The sequence below is a fragment of the Anopheles funestus genome, chromosome 3RL (assembly GCF_943734845.2).
Source record: "Anopheles funestus chromosome 3RL, idAnoFuneDA-416_04, whole genome shotgun sequence".
Taxonomy (NCBI): domain Eukaryota; kingdom Metazoa; phylum Arthropoda; class Insecta; order Diptera; family Culicidae; genus Anopheles; species Anopheles funestus.
This window is the reverse complement of record NC_064599.1, coordinates 81456685-81477878: the sequence shown is the minus strand read 5'-3', so window position 1 is coordinate 81477878 and position 21194 is coordinate 81456685. Positions and strand designations below refer to the sequence as shown.

General features: G+C 40.1%; 2 protein-coding genes across 12 annotated transcripts in view; one reads left to right on the top strand and one right to left on the bottom strand.

Moving 5' to 3' along the window:
- The window catches only part of LOC125768062 (bcl-2-related ovarian killer protein-like), a 54724-nt gene that overhangs the window by 1678 nt on the left and 31852 nt on the right, over positions 1-21194 (bottom strand). The gene's annotated exons all lie outside the window — the stretch shown is intronic.
- On the top strand, positions 8812-11656 carry LOC125768071 (uncharacterized). The gene is made up of 3 exons (XM_049435257.1): positions 8812-10364; positions 10501-10766; positions 10894-11656. Exons 1-3 carry the CDS (start codon positions 9113-9115, stop codon positions 11227-11229), a joined length of 1854 nt encoding a protein of 617 aa, XP_049291214.1. The 5' UTR covers positions 8812-9112; the 3' UTR covers positions 11230-11656.

Here is a 21194-nt window from a genome sequence, read left to right as displayed (position 1 = left end):
ATCGTGTTTGATCGGTCGTTGAAGTCGTTTCGATCTCGGTTGCTAGCAACTGCTGCTGTTGGGTATACTTTACCCCGATGGAGATCGATCAGTTAACCCTTCGGTGTATATGCGCTTTTCAATTCAATATTACAAAATAAACGCAACAACACTATCAACGCTACACCAAGCCAAAAGATTACAATTACATCAGCTGACTTCAAGCTGATAAAGTCACCAAAAATTTCCAAGATTTGGAACCAAGAAACAGCGAAGGGTTAAAAGCTCCATCGTTCAGCAAAACACGGAAAACCGAGGATCGTGTCAGATCGATGGATGGGAGGGAAAGTTTTGCGATTTGCACAATACCATAATTGTGACCGATGGACCGACGGTAATGGCGTATCGCACGATACCGTAAATTGTTGTTTGTTTTTGGCACGTACACGGTTGTTCCAGCCTGTACAGTGAGATGACAGTTAACCGTCCCGGTAACGTTTGGCGACGAACGAGTCACATTCGGACATGATTGGGACATGAATTCCGAGCCTCTTTCGAACGGTTGGCCAATGCCAATGGAATGGAATTCGATGAAGATATCCAGATTTGCAGGTAATGCGTAGTGGTTAATAGTTGGTAGCCAGAAAAAAACAAAACCACATTGTTTGATTTAACAGGGAGCTTATTTACCATGCCTCTGTGATTGCTGAGGTGATGGAGGGCGGGAAGGGGGGTGTACTTGGGGGATCGATTACAATTTAATTTGGTGATGTGTGGATGTGTGTTGTGACCTTAAGGTGTGTTCAGGATGAAATGAAATGGCAAAGAAATGAGGTTAACAAAATATTTATTGAACACATTCCTTTCCGATATTATACCAAAAACAGGAACGCAAGTAAACACAATTCCCAAAATCGGAGAACACAATAAAGATAAAAATGAGCAACAAAAAAAAGCTTTATTTTGATTGGTTCTGACACAAAATTTATGTAAATTACCTTGATCGAGGGCCACCCAATCTTTCCTGTTCGAGTCTGAGTGAAAGGTAATAAAGCCTTGCATGTGCGCAAAAGGACTCAAATTTCATTCGGTGTTTCCAGTCTGGGCAGGGTTTCTTATTGAGAGCAAGTTATTGAGTTATTTTGGCTTTACAGAACGTGGCGTGTAAAGTGCAAATGGTGTAAATTTGATAGACCTTTGCCGATTGTAATAAAAGTCAATCACATGGTGAAATTTAATGATGGTTGGGAAAGGTCAATCGTGAACTTTATGAGATCAATGTCCATAAGGATTTTTTGTCTGTATTCTTGGTAGATTTGCGAATAGTTTGAAACCCACGAAATGGGTTCCAATCATTCTGCTCATAGTTCCAAACGCCGCTACAGGTCAGTGAAAGAAATCAATTTGTCCTGTCTTCAATCGCCCGTCACATTGCATCGTCATGAACGTAAAACATTTTCAACGATTTCCTTTAACCATTTCGTCCCGTTTCGCATTCAACCTTTGAATCGCACGATCGTTAACCGTTTGTCGCCATAAAAATCAGCTAAAATTCATTACTCCACTCGCACTGAAACGTGTGGGAAATGGCGAAAAAAATCCTTCCAGCTAGCAGCCAATTTCCCGTTCGATCGTGCAATTAAATCCCTGCCCTGGCAGCTGTTGCCGGTCGCTGGTCGCTCTTCATCAGCGATAAAGATGTAATTAAAACAATCCCCGTTCAAAATGCGGTACATCCTACGCACCTGAAGGAATGGGGTTGAAATTGTCTGCCTTCAGTCTGTCTGTTCGCTTGCACTATAAAAATAATGGCAAAGCCCACCCGCCCAGATGAAGGATGCGTGAAAATTGAAATGTTTTGTTTGTAACAAAAAACCCCCCCCCAACGCTGTCCCGTACCTTGGGGCAATTAATGTGCATCGAAGAAGGGGCGTAAGATTTGTACTACGCCTTCTCTCGCTCGTACGATGATGAGATGCTGCCCGCGGATACAACGCGTACAACATGCGTGATACGCCCCAAGAACATGCGATCGCGACCGATCGTGTGTTTGTAAAGCGCATTTTTGCATCGAAAAGAGATTGCAACGATAGCGATCTGATGTGTACTCGTGGTGAAGTGTGATCCTTTTTTCCTCTCTCTTTCTCTTTCTCTCTCTCTCTATCTCTCTATCCATCTCATATTATGCTTGATTTGTTGTTGCGGATATACGCGAACCACTGTTGCATGTTAGAAAATGTAAATGGGTGGAAAAACATGGGTGGTTTTGCATATTCCGTTCGAGGCGGTACGCATGTCAAAGATGATCATATTTTGCATTAACATTTGTAAAAGACTACAAAAACAAGCAAAAAAAAAAAGAAAAAATATGAATATCGAAACGAATTGTGTGGTTGGAAGTATTTCCAGTTCTTTAATAAAGTTCTTTAATAAAGTTCAAAAGTAGAGGAAAATAAAGAAAACAATTTTTTTTCAGGAATGTAAATTACTTCATTTCATGTTGAGATTGTAATTTAGTTATTACAAAACAAAAAATAAAACACACAACAAACAAATTACAAAATCACTTAACTGTTTCTGTACCACACAAACAAATGCATATCATTATCCTTTTACCGCTCGGGAACCGCGGGTGTGGTTTGTGGTAGAAAGGATGCCGCGACCACAAAGCCACCGGCAATATACACCTATCAGTACCGATATGTTTATTTACGGTCGATCGCATACCTTCGCCTATAATTATAACATTATTAAGATTTTATCACATTTTAAAATGTTGCATACAGTGGCACTGTTATCTTGCTTGATTAATCTGCATGGGGCAGAAATTATGCACCGATGTTTTCCTCTTTCACGCTGATTTTCTCTACCCTCTAGGCAACGCTAGACATCGGATGGCATGTATCGGTGTTACTGAACGCATGTATAGATTAAAGAAATCGTTTATAAGAAACATTGCTTGAACATTGAGGTAAGCATAAGCACCTCATGGTTTGGTTTGCTTTACACTTTGAAGTCCTTGAAAAGTGAATTAAGAAAAAAGGAGTAAAATACGATTGAATTGAATTGTAACACCAATCCGGTCGAGGATGGTCAGATGTACTTGTTTTTCCAATTTTTTTCATTCCTCGCACCCATTGGAATCTGTAAAACCGTCTCGTATCTTAATCGAACATCCATTAGTGTCGGCTAGTGATGAAAAATGCACGTTGGAGTATTACAAAAAAAAAGCTGAACATAAATCCAAACTAATAAAAAAAGGTAAACATATTAAGAGGGAAACCTGGCGAAAGGGCAATTATATTGGCAGGTGACGGTTCGATACCGACCGGTAATTGGTGTCCAAGCGTGTCGTTGATAGTGATCGATTGAAAAGCCAGTAAGCGTTCTCTCCTTCCATACAGCAAATGGAAAACGATAAACGGATGATAAAAGAAGTGCCATTTATAATGTGTTTGATTGTGAAACTGATTTATTTAAAAAAGGTTTTATTTTATTTGCTCTTATTGTAACCCCGTCAGTAAACGCTTAGCAATTGTCGCGTACAAACTATTTTTTAAGAGAACGTGTGTTAATTCGAAAAAAATCTCATCTCGTGGACATTTTCTAAAACAATTCCTTAAATTTGAAAATTTCCTAAGCCTATAGCCTTAGCTTTTTCTTGGGAAATTTCAAAAAAATTTAAAAATTGATTTATTTTAATGCGAATTTGTTGCAATAAGTTTCTTTTCGCTCAAATAATGCTTTAAATTAAAAAAAGAATAAAAAATGAGAAAAAAAATTTTAAAAATTTTTCAACTCGAAAATTTCATAAGGGGTACCCCTTGCCATTTTTTTTGAGTAATTTTGCAAAAAAAATTAAATTGATTTATTTTAATGCCAATTGGTTGGAATGACTTTCTTTTCACTCAAATAATGCTTAAAATTAAAAAAAGAGTAAAAAATCTGAAAAAATTGAAAAAAATATAAAAATTTGAAAATTTTATAAGGCTCATTTTTGCACCAAATTTTGCCTATAACTCAGTCGGTATCCAACGGATCACCAATCTTCAACCTGTGGTCGATAGATGGCAACAATGGCTACATTTTCTTCTTGGACGGCCTTGCTCTCAGATGTCTGTGTCAGAACTTATTTGAGGAACCAAGTTCCTTACCCTGTTTGAGAAAATGTAAAATTTTCCTCATTTTTGCACCAAGTTTTGCATATAACTCGGTCGGTATCCAACGGATCGCCAATCTTTAACCTGTGGTCGATAGATGGCAATAATGGCTACATTTTCTTCTTGGACGGCCTTGCCCTCAGATGTCTATGCCAGAAGTTATTCGAGAAACCAAGTTCCTTACCCTGTTTGAGAAAATGTAAAATTTTCCTCATTTTTGAGTAAATTAGCAAAATTGAAAAATGTGGTATATTTTAATGCGAATTTTGTTGCAATAAGTTTCTTTTCACTTAAATAGTGCTTTAAATTAAAAAAAGAATAGAAAATCAGAAAAAAATTTTTAAAAAATTTCAACTCGAAAATTTCATAAGGGGTACCCCTTGCCATTTTTTTGAGAAATTTTGCAAAAAAATTTAAATTGATTTATTTTAATGCCAATTGGTTGCAATGACTTTCTTTTCACTCAAATAATGCTTAAAATTAAAAAAAGAGTAAAAAATCTGAAAAAATTGAAAAAAATATAAAAAATTGAAAATTTTATAAGGCTCATTTTTGCACCAAATTTTGCCTATAACTCAGTCGGTATCCAACGTATCACCAATCTTCAACCTGTGGTCGATAGATGGCAACAATGGCTACATTTTCTTCTTGGACGGCCTTGCTCTCAGATGTCTGTGTCAGAACTTATTTGAGGAACCAAGTTCCTTACCCTGTTTGAGAAAATGTAAAATTTTCCTCATTTTTGCACCAAGTTTTGCATATAACTCGGTCGGTATCCAACGGATCGCCAATCTTTAACCTGTGGTCGATAGATGGCAATAATGGCTACATTTTCTTCTTGGACGGCCTTGCCCTCAGATGTCTATGCCAGAAGTTATTCGAGAAACCAAGTTCCTTACCCTGTTTGAGAAAATGTAAAATTTTCCTCATTTTTGAGTAAATTAGCAAAATTGAAAAATGTGGTATATTTTAATGCGAATTTTGTTGCAATAAGTTTCTTTTCACTTAAATAGTGCTTTAAATTAAAAAAAGAATAGAAAATCAGAAAAAAAATTTTAAAAAATTTCAACTCGAAAATTTCATAAGGAGTACCCCTTGCCATTTTTTTGAGAAATTTTGCAAAAAAATTTAAATTGATTTATTTTAATGCCAATTGGTTGCAATGACTTTCTTTTCACTCAAATAATGCTTAAAATTAAAAAAAGAGTAAAAAATCTGAAAAAATTGAAAAAAATATAAAAAATTGAAAATTTTATAAGGCTCATTTTTGCACCAAATTTTGCCTATAACTCAGTCGGTATCCAACGGATCACCAATCTTCAACCTGTGGTCGATAGATGGCAACAATGGCTACATTTTCTTCTTGGACGGCCTTGCTCTCAGATGTCTGTGTCAGAACTTATTTGAGGAACCAAGTTCCTTACCCTGTTTGAGAAAATGTAAAATTTTCCTCATTTTTGCACCAAGTTTTGCATATAACTCGGTCGGTATCCAACGGATCGCCAATCTTTAACCTGTGGTCGATAGATGGCAATAATGGCTACATTTTCTTCTTGGACGGCCTTGCCCTCAGATGTCTATGCCAGAAGTTATTCGAGAAACCAAGTTCCTTACCCTGTTTGAGAAAATGTAAAATTTTCCTCATTTTTGAGTAAATTAGCAAAATTGAAAAATGTGGTATATTTTAATGCGAATTTTGTTGCAATAAGTTTCTTTTCACTTAAATAGTGCTTTAAATTAAAAAAAGAATAGAAAATCAGAAAAAAATTTTTAAAAAAATTTCAACTCGAAAATTTCATAAGGGGTACCCCTTGCCATTTTTTTGAGAAATTTTGCCAAAAAATTTAAATTGATTTATTTTAATGCCAATTGGTTGCAATGAGTTTCTTTTCACTCAAATAATGCTTAAAATTAAAAAAAGGGTAAAAAATCAGAAAAAATTGAAAAAATATAAAAATTTAAAAATTTCATAAGACTCATTTTTGCACCAAATTTTGCCTATAACTCGGTCGGTATCCAACGGATCACCAATCTTCAACCTGTGGTCGATAGATGACAACAATGGCTACATTTTCTTCTTGGACGGCCTTGCTCTCAGATGTCTGTGTCAGAACTTATTTGAGGAACCAAGTTCCTTACCCTGTTTGAGAAAATGTAAAATTTTCCTCATTTTTGCACCAACTTTTGCCTATAACTCGGTCGGTATCCAACGGATCACCAATCTTCAACCTGTGGTCGATAGATGGCAACAATGGCTACATTTTCTTCTTGGACGGCCTTGCCCTCAGATGTCTGTGCCAGAAGTTATTTGAGGAACCAAGTTCCTTACCCTGTTTGAGAAAATGTAAAATTTTCCTCATTTTTGAGTAAATTAGCAAAATTGAAAAATGTGGTATATTTTAATGCGAATTTTGTTGCAATAAGTTTCTTTTCACTTAAATAGTGCTTTAAATGTAAAAAAGAATAAAAAATCAGAAAAAAATTTTTAAAAAAAATTCAACTCGAAAATTTCATAAGGGGTACCCCTTGCCATTTTTTTGAGAAATTTTGCCAAAAAATTTAAATTGATTTATTTTAATGCCAATTGGTTGCAATGAGTTTCTTTTCACTCAAATAATGCTTAAAATTAAAAAAAGGGTAAAAAATCAGAAAAAATTGAAAAAATATAAAAATTTAAAAATTTCATAAGACTCATTTTTGCACCAAATTTTGCCTATAACTCGGTCGGTATCCAACGGATCACCAATCTTCAACCTGTGGTCGATAGATGACAACAATGGCTACATTTTCTTCTTGGACGGCCTTGCTCTCAGATGTCTGTGTCAGAACTTATTTGAGGAACCAAGTTCCTTACCCTGTTTGAGAAAATGTAAAATTTTCCTCATTTTTGCACCAACTTTTGCCTATAACTCGGTCGGTATCCAACGGATCACCAATCTTCAACCTGTGGTCGATAGATGGCAACAATGGCTACATTTTCTTCTTGGACGGCCTTGCCCTCAGATGTCTGTGCCAGAAGTTATTTGAGGAACCAAGTTCCTTACCCTGTTTGAGAAAATGTAAAATTTTCCTCATTTTTGAGTAAATTAGCAAAATTGAAAAATGTGGTATATTTTAATGCGAATTTTGTTGCAATAAGTTTCTTTTCACTTAAATAGTGCTTTAAATGTAAAAAAGAATAAAAAATCAGAAAAAAATTTTTAAAAAATTTTCAACTCGAAAATTTCATAAGGGGTACCCCTTGCCATTTTTTTGAGAAATTTTGCCAAAAAATTTAAATTGATTTATTTTAATGCCAATTGGTTGCAATGAGTTTCTTTTCACTCAAATAATGCTTAAAATTAAAAAAAGGGTAAAAAATCAGAAAAAATTGAAAAAATATAAAAATTTGAAAATTTCATAAGGCTCATTTTTGCACCAAATTTTGCCTATAACTCAGTCGGTATCCAACGGATCACCAATCTTCAACCTGTGGTCGATAGATGGCAACAATGGCTACATTTTCTTCTTGGACGGCCTTGCTCTCAGATGTCTGTGCCAGAAGTTATTTGAGGAACCAAGTTCCTTACCCTGTTTGAGAAAATGTAAAATTTTCCTCATTTTTGCACCAAGTTTTGCATATAACTCGGTCGGTATCCAACGGATCGCCAATCTTTAACCTGTGGTCGATAGATGGCAATAATGGCTACATTTTCTTCTTGGACGGCCTTGCCCTCAGATGTCTGTGCCAGAAGTTATTCGAGAAACCAAGTTCCTTACCCTGTTTGAGAAAATGTAAAATTTTCCTCATTTTTGAGTAAATTAGCAAAATTGAAAAATGTGGTATATTTTAATGCGAATTTTGTTGCAATAAGTTTCTTTTCACTTAAATAGTGCTTTAAATTAAAAAAAGAATAGAAAATCAGAAAAAAAATTTTTAAAAAATTTTCAACTCGAAAATTTCATAAGGGGTACCCCTTGCCTTTTTTTTGAGAAATTTTGCAAAAAAATTTAAATTGATTTACTTTAATGCCAATTGGTTGCAAGGAGTTTCTTTTCTCTCAAATAATGCTTAAAATTAAAAAAAGAATAACAAAGAATAAAAAATAAATAAAAAAAAGAACCGATAAAAAATTCCGTTGTTTGTATCACAGGAGTCAGCAAAGATTGAGTTTTTCGAGCGAAATTAATGGTCACGCCAAAATCTAATTTACAAAAGGCAATAAAACCATTTCACACCTCATCACGAACTTTAGTTTGCAAATAAGTTCAACTGGCAGCAGAGAAAATTTCACCAAACGTGTGCACTTGGTTTGTAAAAAAGCCAACCAGTAAGGTCATTGGGGGAATGAAAGTGAAAACTTCATCCATATTGCTCCGTACAGGGAGAAAAAGAAACTTGCCCTACACTCATCTCACATTAATGCACCTTTTCACCGGTCACGATTTCGATCAACCGCGTCATCGTGTTGGTCAATATTTTGACGTACGCACGCTTTCGCGTACTTCCTGTCTTGCTTCAGGTTAGGCCGAAGAGAGTTTCCTTTGTAACTTTTATTTTAAAATACTGCTCGTACGCACAATAGTGACCTCGACACCTCAGCTTACCAGCTTTCCATCTCGTACAGTTTTGTGACAATCCCATCAAAATGACCCGGAATGCTTCAATCACGAATGCGCTCGGAACGAGATGGAGCTGAGGTGAGGTTCGTCGCTTCGTTGATGTCTTTCGTTTATTCCACTGTGTCTTCTGACTGGCGGCCGCAAATCCAGAGCGAATCGTGCCGTGCGAGGATGATTAAAAATTCTTACACAAAAAAAGGAAAATAGTGTCCCCTCGTCAAAAAAGGGGGGACCACTGCATGGGATGTTCCGAATTCTGGGTGGGAATTGTAATAAAAACCCTCGCACATTGAACATTCGGAGGTTAGTTTCGTTCGGTGAAGTTGACTAAGTGAATGTGGACCTTTGGACAATAGTTTTCAACTCTCGTGATGTATCCCAGTGCGTGGTGTGTGATTGTATGCTTGATTGGAAGTTTATTCCTGTGTGACGTTGCCGTACCTGATCCAGTGATCGGTAGTGGAAGTGTCTTCGCGGCTACTATTACACGTGCTCTAGTGCCTCCGAAAAGGGACGCACTTTTACTCGCAGGTCGATATGGTGCAGTGCAGCCAGAAATAATTGTAAACCGTGCACCAACGTCCACTGTCTCACCGCAAAGAGACCAAATTGATACAGGGTCTGTGGGATACAATTATGATGTGCCCGCAGCAGGATATCTTCCACCGGAGTCGGTTCCGTTCGCTGATGAACCTCCAGCGCCTATTCCACCGTCGGTTGTGAATAATTATCTTCCGCCCGCTTCACAAGATCAACCAGCTGCAGATGAACCAGTGTTTCCCTTATCACCTCCCCAAGTCAACGGAGACTATATACCGCCCAATGAACCACCACAGAGAGATGAGGTGTTTGTGGTACCGACGGTAACTCCATCCGTTCCAGGATACAACTATAACCCTCCAACGACATCAGCCTTCCCGCCCTTAGGTGATGAAGGATTCGAGGATGGAAACGACACGGAGGGTGGATATCGGTATGATCCACCAGCAAACATCTACGTTCCACCGTCATCCGGAGGCGTTGGACGTTCCTTGCGGGATGATCCAACTAATCAAAGATCACCGATACGATTGCAGCTGAACGAGCTCGCTTGTCTGCGAAACAGTGGCGGATACTTCCGAGCGTCTCTTACCGTGCAAAGTTCTATCGAAAGTGCTCCACTTGTGGATGTTGAGAACGATGGTGGCGATCTCAGTGGGTGTGAGATGCGACTCGATCAATCGCGACTGCTCGTAGACATTGCGTGGCCCGATTTCGGTCGATGTGGTGTGATACCGTGCGGCCAAACGCCTACCCGGGAGTTGTGTTTACGAGTTCGGTTTCCCGCCATTGCCGGGATGCGAACGGCCATTGATCCGGTGCTAACGTTACAGTGTCGCATACAGCAAAGGATCGTTGCCAGGACACACTCGGTACGGCTCGGTGTTGCTGACGATGTACAGGCCCGTGCTGGGACTGGGACGGCTTTTGCCGTTGGTGGTTCACAGCGACCGTTTCGCTCACAGCTGGGGATCTTTCGGCGACAGAATGGAGGTGGCTCATTTACCCGGGCATTACAACCGGGTGGAGCGGTCATGTTGGGGGAAGAGTTGATGCTAAGGACGCAAGTTTCTGCAGGTGATGGTGCGTAAAGTAGCTTATAAGATGTCTTTTCTATTGATCTTATTTATTGCAGAGTGCTTCAAGTAATTTCTGTTATTGTTTTAAAATCGAACACTTTTATCGATGAACTTTGATAGATTTCTGTCTTTTTTCCCAGGATGGAACTTTACACGACTGTCCGAGGTGGTGATGCAACGGCTTTCACCCACCGGAACCGTACTCAATTCGGCCTCACTTGTGAACGCTAACGGATGTTTAAATCCACTGATGCGCGCCATCAGCCCTATAGCTCCAGTGTTTGAGGCTCCGCTAGGTTATCGTTTGGGGTTCCGGGCGGCAATGTTCCAGGGAATGCGCAGTGGCGACGAGATGGTACTGCGGGTACGGATTGTGGGATGTGTCGATCGAAGGGAGTGTGTTGTGGTAAGTAGTTTTGTTCTATAAATCTCCTTCTTTAACTCCAACTTTAAATTGTTTGTTGAATTCATCCAATTTGGGTAAGATAAATATTCACAGATTATTAATCAAGCTATACCTTCAACTGTCATAGGAAAACTGCCAAACAACTGCACGCTCCAAACGAGACACCGAAAATCCCGCTTCCGAAGGACATGAAGCGAATGAGACATCTTCATCAACTACCACAACACCATCTCCTCCACTGACCGAAACAGCATCGATCGCGTTCCGCATTATGCTCCCTCCCGACAACGTTACCTCTGCCGATCTTCAGGATAATCCGTCCGGTACTTCCCACTCACTGCTCTGGATCACCATCGGCACGACGTCCACGATCGTGGTCATCGCTGTCGGTGTGCTAGCGCTAGTGCTACTCACATTACGCCACAAACGCCGTCCCAATTACGATGAGTATCGGGCGGATTAGAGTGTGATGGATTAAAGGCGTTCTTGTGTTTGTGTGGCCACAGCAAAACCGATTCGATGAATGAAAGCGAAACGTGATGTGAATGGACGTGCCGGTGCTATTAGTTGATGCGCATTCTTCAGGTATCGGTTTAAAAAAATGGTTCGTCGCTTATACGATCAGAAGAGAGAGAGAGAGGGAAAGAGACATTGCATGAAAAAAAAAGATTGAAGCGACGAACCTCCATCTCTAGGGATTTGTGAAGAGAACGTGAAAAAAGTTGCCATTTGCCACCGTGAAACGGGTAGCCGTTAAGTGAGTTATTAAAGTCACTCCGATGCCGCCAAATGCGCATCACATATGAGCATCGCCGTAAAAGAAAAGACAACAAAAACAACCGAGACATATAAAAGTGATCACCACGCTTCGCTTGTTTGTGCCACTTGGCCACATATCGCTTAAAAAAACACAAACCTAGAAGAGTGAGGTGGAGGAAAACAAATCTCCATTCTCCAATAGCCATGACGAATCGAACTGTGTGCCAGCTATAAGTAGATGGTAAGGGGTAAGCAAACGAACACAAAAAAAAACAATCACATAATACCAACTTGTGACGCTGACTCAGTTGCATGTGAGACGCAAAAGGGCAGAAGGGCTCACACGGTGAAGGCTTAATGAAATCCGCTGAGAATTCCTTCTACTGCGTCCTTTTTTTCCTGCACAGCACTGTACGATCGTGCAGTTTTTACTCAACCATTGCATGTACGATTGTATCGAGCCTGCAATCCACAAACTGCAACTGGATCGGTGACTGAAGGCTTACTGTGAGTGGATTCGTGCGTGAAGAATTGACTCGAACCGAGTGGTTGGCCCATGTAGAAAAAACTTATTTAATTAGGTTATTGTTGCTCAACCGTACGCCGATGGAGCGGCACAGTTTTTGTATGATTAATTATTTATTGTAAATTATGAAACGAAGGCGACAAGTTCTTTCGTGATCGTAGGGGCTAGAAGAATGCGTTTGCGCATGCGAATACGAAAGAAGCTTATAGGCCTCAGTGGTAGCGTGGTAATGTTATGGTGCAATACAATATATATGCGTGTGAGTAATTTAAGCAACGGAGGTGTTTCTTTTCTAGTTTAAAAGCGTGAAGCGATGAATATTGATGTTTGGTAGTAAAGCGGAATAAAATAAATGTCGTTTTTAAAACACTTTTCCTTTTTTTAAACATTTCAAGCCCCAAATTTAGGTATTTCTTTTAATTTTTATTCTTCTTGGAGTCTGAGAGGGGTCTGAGTTCTTCAGGAATAGTTGAATGCGTTTTGGGTTAATATTGTGTTTAACTCTTGGGCCAAGTTGATTAACTTCTCTCGCGACAGGAAAGTAAACTTAGCTTTTCATACAAATGCATACAGTTTTTTTTAAATTTGACACTAATTCTCTATTGAAAAATGATTTCTTTTATAAGCTGCAGGACTTTCAGGACGATAAAAAATAATCACAAAAGAAACCTCATTTGCAGTAATCACATTCTATCATATTCATCTTACTTACTTTCGGAATGACAAACGTCCGTTACCCGATAAGGAAGCAATTTATTTACGGCCTTTTCTTCTCTCTCTTTGAAAGCTTCTTATTGGCCAAAGGTATCTTTTACATCACCGCACCGCACGCAGTAAGGCTTCAAACATTCCAAACAATGAGCTGTGAGCTTTCGGGAGCATAAATTTATGCTAAAAACTTCATCGCCAAAAAAAAACATCGAACGCAACATGCGTCGTGGTCAAAAAATAAAAAGGCATACAGCAGCGATGGAGGGTTGATAATTTTTCACAAATTTATTAATTACAAAATCAAACAGCCGTCCCATAAATCGTGCTGCCCGCTTATGAATAAATTATTGGTGAAACGATTTGCCCCCTTTCGCCTTCTATAACGGTACGGTCTGGTGCCAAATATGTTGATGCGTTTCGCATGCTTATGCGGTGGAGCATCATCGATCATGGTCGAGAAGGAAGGAGGTAAAGTGGGAAGGAAGCACAAAAATATCTATCAATAAAAAATCACCCACCCTCACGAATTTCCCTTCTTCGCACCGTGTTGAATGCGTCATCCGAAACCTTTAACACTTGTTTCTTGTTGTTTTTTTTCTGCTTTTGAATTCTCACTAGCTTTTAAATTGCTTCCACCCGAAAAACCATGCCGGCGGATGGTGGTTTTGTTTTCGAGGAACTCCAGCTTTGGCAGAGTTGCGATTGACGCGATTCCGGTTTGCTTTTTTGTGGTTGGTTGGCTCAACTTCCGATGGAGCCCGAAAAAGAAAAGAGGAACAGAAAAAAACAACACAACATCACTTTAACGACCTCAACGGATTTCCTTCATCTGCGTACCGACTGCCACGGGATGGAGAAAGGTGAAGAAGGGCAAAAGGTGCAATCGATTCAGTGCAGTTGACAAACGGAATTGCAATGAATCGCATTCGCCGCATGCCAACCGGGGGCCAGGGGTTCACCCTGCAACAGTTCGCATAACTTATGACGGTTGGCTGTCGTTGAGTAATGGGCTCGCTTCTATGATGACAAGCGCACACGCGTTAACAAACCCCATTTTACACGCACATAAACACACGCATAACGCTACCCGGTGCGCTTGAAGCATTGCGGGTGAATGGAAGTTTATAAATTATGTTTCTCGTCTCGCGCTTGCTCCGGTGGCCATACCCAGTCCATTTTCCACAGTAGCTGCATTTAGTCATCATTATGAGGCTCCGAAGGGTATACCCGACAGCAGAAGTGCAGTAGTAAATTAATGTACCCACTGTTGGATCGATCGTTTCCTCGTATGGCAGGGGGGAGCAGATGATTTTTTATTTATACTCACATTGTAGATCAAAACCTACCTACCGGGAGTGATTGGGGAGCAAGTATGCTGTATTAAAAAACTTATTTTATATTGTTTATTATTGGAGAAAGGATTCAAATCAGAGGATCCGTGTGATGGTGGCGCCTTTTTTCATTAGCTCATTCCATTTTTTTGAATAATTATTTTTGAGTTTCAGGGGACCTAAAGTCTTATGCAATACAAGACCAGAGATCGGGCTCAAATGAATTGAATTTATATCAATTTTCAACCTTGAGTTCTTCCTCTTGAAGTTGACAATCTAGCTGATAAACGTATTAGTTTCAATAAAAAAAACTTTCATCTGAACAGTTGGGAAAACTATCAACCAATCCTCAATCAATCAACCTGTCGGAACTAAACTTTTACAGGACAAGACATCTTTTCTCTCGTAGAAGTACGATCACCAACAACATGGCAGGGAACGATTGGTACTGTCCACATTTGGAACTATCGCAGTTTTTTCCTCCTATGCCAACGCGGTGTAATACATCCAAAGTACAACGAAAAAACAACCCATAAAGCGGCAAATTATGAAATTAACGGCAACAAACTCATATCTTGTTGGATCGCACACGGCCATATTGGGACGTTGGCGTATCTGTGTAGGTTTGTGATGGCCGGCCCCACGGTTCCTAGTTCTAGGCGATGTTCAAAACCACAGCATCCGCTTTCGGCGACATCTAAACAAAGTGTTTCGCTTTCGTGCGATGGACGATCGTGTCGCCGCGATAAGTGAACGAAAGCCTCCGGCGTGTATCGATTCTATTTACATCCGAAATGTACATGTCTTGCCCTTACCCAACATGGCACGGTTGGATGTGCTGGAAAGGGGACTGGGCAGTGGGTCGAGGGTCTCCGTCTCCAGTATGCTGTAAAGTACGCGCGAGTAGCTGCTGTTACTTCGTTACGCTTCGTCACGCCGATTCTCTTTATGGTCCGGTGCATTGATTGCAACGGGCCGGGTGCAACGTTAGGGGAGTGGTATGCGTGGAGGGAATAATTTATTGCATCTTTCACACGCTTGCAGGTGTCGTGCGTTTGTGCAGGGCCCGATTGTGACTGCAGATTTTTGATGCCGAAGAATCAGGCCCAGCGGGACGACCCCAACGGGTAGACGAAATTATCGGAAGGCAATCAAATTTATGTAGGCTTGACAATTTTGATTGATCTGTCCAGTGGTTTCCGCGGGCACGCCAGGGAAGGGAGACCGTGCGGATAATGTATAATTCCGTTCCGGTTTTAATTGTGGAGTTCCTGTCGCAGACCGAGCATCGCTGGCGGCATTTTGTCTGTGTGTTGCCTTTTACAGTCGGGTGCGTTGTGATGGTTTGTTACGATGAAATCTGCACCCGGAGATATGACAGTTGACAGATGGACAAGGCTGTACAAAAGGGTGTACAAAGGGAGGAAAACGGTCTTGAGGGAGTTGGTTCTTGGTGTGCCGTTAAATGGGCTTATCTTAAGCGCTCATGAGTTGTTGATGACCGGCGGTTCGCTTATGTAGCGACATCGGCTCCATTCATGTCGGTGGCGTTTCTAATTGAACGGTAAGGATTTATGTTTGGCAGATAGCATCGCACACATAAACTGTCCGTTGTAAGTGTGAAGCCTCACGGCTTGTACAAGTTGCACTTGCGATAGCATTCAGTGGAAGGTAAGTGAAGACTATGATTAAAAGTACACTAAGATCGATTATTAAAGTTATCCAACAAAATATAAATAAATCACAATTATGATTAGGACAACTTTTTTTTATATAAACGGAGATATATTAGCAAGATCTTGTATTAATATGTGAAAGTTTCAGTCAAAGGCCTTCAAAGCTTCAAGAGATCCCCAATTGGAATTGGAACGCATCGAACGAAACTTAAAGTAGGACAAAAGTTCTGTCAAACATGGCAGACGGTGGATGGAATTTCCATTAAATCACCTGCATCTAACTTTAATTTTCCCATTGACGTGTGTTTAAACAATGAATGAGCGTATGTCAGCATGTCGAACGTACCGAAAACTTCGCTAATGAGCTTAGAAAGGCTATTTACATTCATGAACCATAAACTCCAAGCTGTAATGCTTCATAGTTGCTATTTATTAGAATGTAATCCCTCGTATGCAGCCGCCCCTGGCAACATAATTTCCAATCCCTCCGTATTGCCTTAGTTCGTAGGATACTTCCAAATGCCTATAATTAAGCTACTTTACATCGCAAAGCCAAAACCGATCGCAACCTGCTGTCAACCAACCAACTCGCCCTGATCGTCTCCATCGTCTCCAATACCCAAAAGCTGCACCGTTTGCGTGTGCAGATGTAAATAAATCCCGTAGCCCGGTTCCGATTGCGTGTCGCATGACCGGCGGGTAAATAAATTATTTACAACTCTTAATTGACTTAGCGGATAGTTGATGTAATTAAAATTAATTTATTACACACATACGCACACATTCCCTTGCCGAGGACCCCCTTTTTTGGGGAGGACGAGCGCCTTCGATCGCGTGAGCGTACGCAGCTTCTTGAAGTCTGGTCACCGTTGTCCCTGGAGACCTCATTGCCACCTTTGGGTTTATGGTTGGAAGCGAACCACAATGAATGGTAAAAAAGAAGGAATGATGGTCTACTGAGCTAACCAGATGGAATCTCCGGTTATTGCAGCCACGAAAGGAACTGCACAAAGGGTAGTAACTCCCTGGAGTCGATCAAAGTTGTGCACCGGCAGTAAATGACGGGTGGTAGCCATCAGCTCGATCGAACCTGATGAAGTTATGACCGCGGGTGATCTTCTGAGAAGTTGAGTCTCACGCAGCTGGCAAGACCGCCCCTTGAGAGAACGCCCAGCACGATGTCACCAAATGGGGCTGGATTTTTTCTTCCTCTGGTTTTGGTTGGCGAATATGTGCCAGTTTTTTTTTCGGCTCCACACAGTCATCAAAAGCGGACAACCAGCAATTGACGCGATATAAATTAAACATGAGCAAATCGATATAAATTAAGCTCCGTGCATCGTTCGACTGTCGCGCACATTGGAGTGGCCTGGGCGGTGAAGTTTTCTCACGAAGATGGATGATCCTGAACGAACCGATGACGATTATGGTGTATACCTTCATTGGATCGGATCGGAACTTATGCGGAGTTGATTAGCGAGAAGTATGAAACAGCTGTCACTGTTAAGGAGCGTAGAAAAACGTTGTTTAGCCGTGTAATTAGTATGCTAGTGATTCAATACATTCAGCCAAAAATGGAGTGCATGTTAAAAGTCGTTTACTAGGCACTTTTTTTTTAGTTTAATAATTATATTTACAGCTAGTATGTTATTTGTACGACACATGTCTTTTTGCAAAATACTACTATTAGACATCTTGCTTCAATAAGTACCATTGCTTGAGGTATTATGATACGATTCTGCCAGAGGGCGCCACTGTTATGTAAGTGTTTATGCGTACGTCAAAAAGTTGTTGATCCTTAAAATGAATATTGTATCCAGTGAATGTTACAGATGTGTGTTATGATTTGAGAAACTTCCAATGTCTATTTTTAACTAGCTTGTACATCCTTCGAACCAGCTCGTCACACCTTATTGATCATCGATTATGAAGCACCCTCAAACAGATGCTTGTGCGGATCGAAACCTCTAATTGACACCTTTTACTACCCGGCATCAGCAGCATACCGGGAGTGACTCAAACGCGCACGTACGCTTGGGACCTTCTTGCCAGGCGTACTACAGCTTCTCTCGTCATGTACGTCCGTTGCCTCTTGCAAGTATGGCGATTAGGTGCAATTTTCTTAAACGTGCTAATAATGCTTTACGCGACCATTCCGAATATACGCACGCGCGCGCGCACGATCGAGACCCAATAATCAAATAAAGTAATTATAGATCAATAATTTTTTACGACACTTTAAAGATCACATAACGCGCTATAAGGGGTTTGGGTGATCTGCTGGGTTATATTGTAAGTATATGCAGTACGGCCTGTTCTTCGTGGTCATCGAAATTATTGATTCGAATACGGGCAACATCACGCAAAGAGGATGATCGAGGTGCATCTTTGCGAAGGCATTGAGTTGATTGGAAGGACATCTAAGTGAAAGAGTGAGAGAATGTGTGTGTGTATTGTGGGCAGCTTTAGCGATACGGTTACGCTAGCGTATAATTAAGGCGTCCGCAGGAAAATTGGTTTCTGATTGCTACCCTCGGAACGGGTAGGCTTGTTACGATGACGGGAAGCGAGAAGTCGATGCAGAAGGAGTCGACAAAAAAAATGGACATTTCCTTTAACAGCGTTCACGGCAAACGGTTAATTAGCGGAGAAATGTTTGCACCACGCAATGGGTGAGAAAGGGAGAGGGGTTCGGGAAGGTGGGCCATATGCTGAGAAGCATAAAATGTATTATTTCAAGTAGGACGTACATGTGGGGGTTGTTCCAATAGTTTGTGGATTAATTAATGAAGAAAATATTTTGTTAATACTATCGAAAAACTAGTAATTATTGTTTAGCAAAAATAAATAAAAACATATCCAATGTAAAATATTATAATTTTTGGAATGAAAAAATAATAGTAAACATCCTGCAAGAAACTCTTGCATCAACCCTCAAGCTCAACGACATGAAACAAAACCACAATCCCGCCTGTAGAATGTCGCCAACAATCCCCTTACACGCAGCCACACCGAGCAATCATCTCGTTTAATCGTTCGACGGATTCGTCGCAAATGATATGTTGCGGAAGATGGTCGTGTCGTTGGCCAGGGCAAAAGTGCCAATTGATAAGTTATGTTTCGCGAAAAGGAGCTTTGGTTCCCGGCACGCACACACACACATAGAGGATGATTATAATTTCATTAGTCGATCAAGCAGCAGGGAAGATGAGGTTGGGTAGTGAACGAAGACGAAATTGGTATTTGATTCCACGCGTTTCGAAGACGGTTTGGTTTCAACGCTCGAGTTAATTGATTTTGCAACGTATCGCATGCAGTTGGAATTATTTAAGCGAAAACGAGCTCACTTCTTCTTTACCTTCCCTTTGTTGGTATGTTCTCGGGTGGATTAAAGCATAACGTGGTCGCCGTACAAAGAAACTTATTTCAACCAATTCAACCTTAGGAAATTTTCAAGTTTTTACAATTTTTTAATTTTTTTTTGTTTTTTACTCTTTTTTTTATTTAAATCATTTTTTTAGTGAAAAGAAACTTATTTCAAAAAATTCGCATTAAAAAAATCAATTTAAATTTTTTTGCTAAATTATTCAAAAAACTCGCCGTTTTCAATATCGCGCAAAAGGTGCGTTCTACGTATGCTTGAATCACACAATTACACGCCATTTAAACGCTTATCACTCGCAATGTGGCCGAAAAGGGGGAATTGCTTATCCCCAACCTCCGCTTGGTGTCATCCTTGGGTCTGTGGCACGCAAGGTACGCCAAACCGCGAGTGGCGAATACGAAATGAGTCTGATTTCTGCAAACCCATGGCCGTGGCCCTGAGTAAGGGTACCTATCGGAAATGGGGCCGACCTGTCCTTGGGGTTTTGCTTTATGGGCTTAAAATGTGTAACTTGATTGGTCGCGGCGAGAGGTGAAAAAAATGAACTGATAGGCGTTGCGAGTTGCGGATGCCACTTGTGCAATTTATGGCACGTATGTGCTAGATGACATGCAATGCTTGTTACAGTGATTTGTAAGGAAATTTCACATTTGTGTGGTTGTTATTCATTTTACTTATAAACATAATTGAAAACTGCATGAGAATATAAAATGTTTTGTAATTTAACGAGTGTTCTACATTTAATATCCAACCGCTAACGCTTAGAACCGTTGAATTTAGGTCTCCATAAGAAGATTAACAGAGAAGTTAAGAAAGAAAAATAACAAAGTTGAAAATATTTTAGTATTTCCTTTGTGTTTGTCAAAGTTAATTTGCCATTAATTCAACAGATTGATTGCAACGCACCAAGCCACGATGCACATCCATAATGAAAATAAAATTCCCATTCAACCCTCCAAATCACAATTCTTTTAATAAAAAACATTCGAATTGATCGGTTGCCTCTTTCCTAATCGATTCTAGCGAAGCGAATGGAGATATGCAAAAACATCTCACCGCATCATCCGAAACATTAATTCCTCCATCAATGATGCATGCACAAATCATCAAAATTTAATGATATAATTTCATACTGACCACCAATACCCCGTTTCCCCACCAAATCCACCATCACTGCTATGCGACAGCTCATCAAATGGCACCGTAAAGGGGTTCGGTGGGATGACTTTTCAAGCCAAGCCAGCCTTCCGTTTTTGTTTTCTGACTATAATCGAATTAAAAAACATAAAACACCACACAGCGAATGGATTCGCGGATGTCGCCTGTTGATCGTGATAATTGACACAATGATCATTCGGTTAAATATTTAATTGGTACCAATTACAAACGTTTTAAGGCCGTGATTATTTAATTTGCCGCTGAACGGTGTACGCGTTCACGATGGTAAAGTGCTTGCGCCTCGGTAATAGGGCCGTTGGTGGGTTTTTGGGGATACACAGCTGTATCATTGAACGTACAAAAATCGGTACAAGTCGATCCAGCACTTCGAATGTCAAATGTGGTATGCTTGAACCGGCATCACACTGTGATCCACTCGAATAATCCAGATCCAACGGGTGTCGGGTCAGTTTGCTCACTTGCTTCCACCACCCCATTTGTGTGTTTGTGTATGTGGTTAGTAATTTGATTATTTTTCTGATAATTTGTTTTTCACCTTTCCCGGATGCTTCCAGCCGTCAGCGTCATCGGTTCACCTGTGGAGATGTATGTCTACTTATTGGAGACGGTGTTAACCATGAAATTTACACATGTGGTGGGAACCTCTAGAGGTATTATATTGTGAGTGGTTGAAGTCCAATGGAAATATATTCTTATTTCACTATTGAAATAAACAAAGAAAAGGACAGTATGTTCTTAACACGAGTAGCCAGAAGAGAATACCTTGCTTTAAGTTCGCCCGAATTCTTGATACAAAATAATTAGTACGCCCTTAAGGGATTGACCCATTTACCCACGTGTAAAAAATCTATACATATAAAT

Bases quoted from the DNA above. Each gene is read 5' to 3' on its own strand.
- LOC125768071 (XM_049435257.1), top strand. From the start codon at position 9,113: ATGTATCCCAGTGCGTGGTGTGTGATTGTATGCTTGATTGGAAGTTTA. The intron at 10,365-10,500 runs GTGCGTAAAGTA...CTTTTTTCCCAG, and splicing joins GCAAGTTTCTGCAGGTGATG to GATGGAACTTTACACGACTG. The intron at 10,767-10,893 runs GTAAGTAGTTTT...CAACTGTCATAG, and splicing joins ATCGAAGGGAGTGTGTTGTG to GAAAACTGCCAAACAACTGC.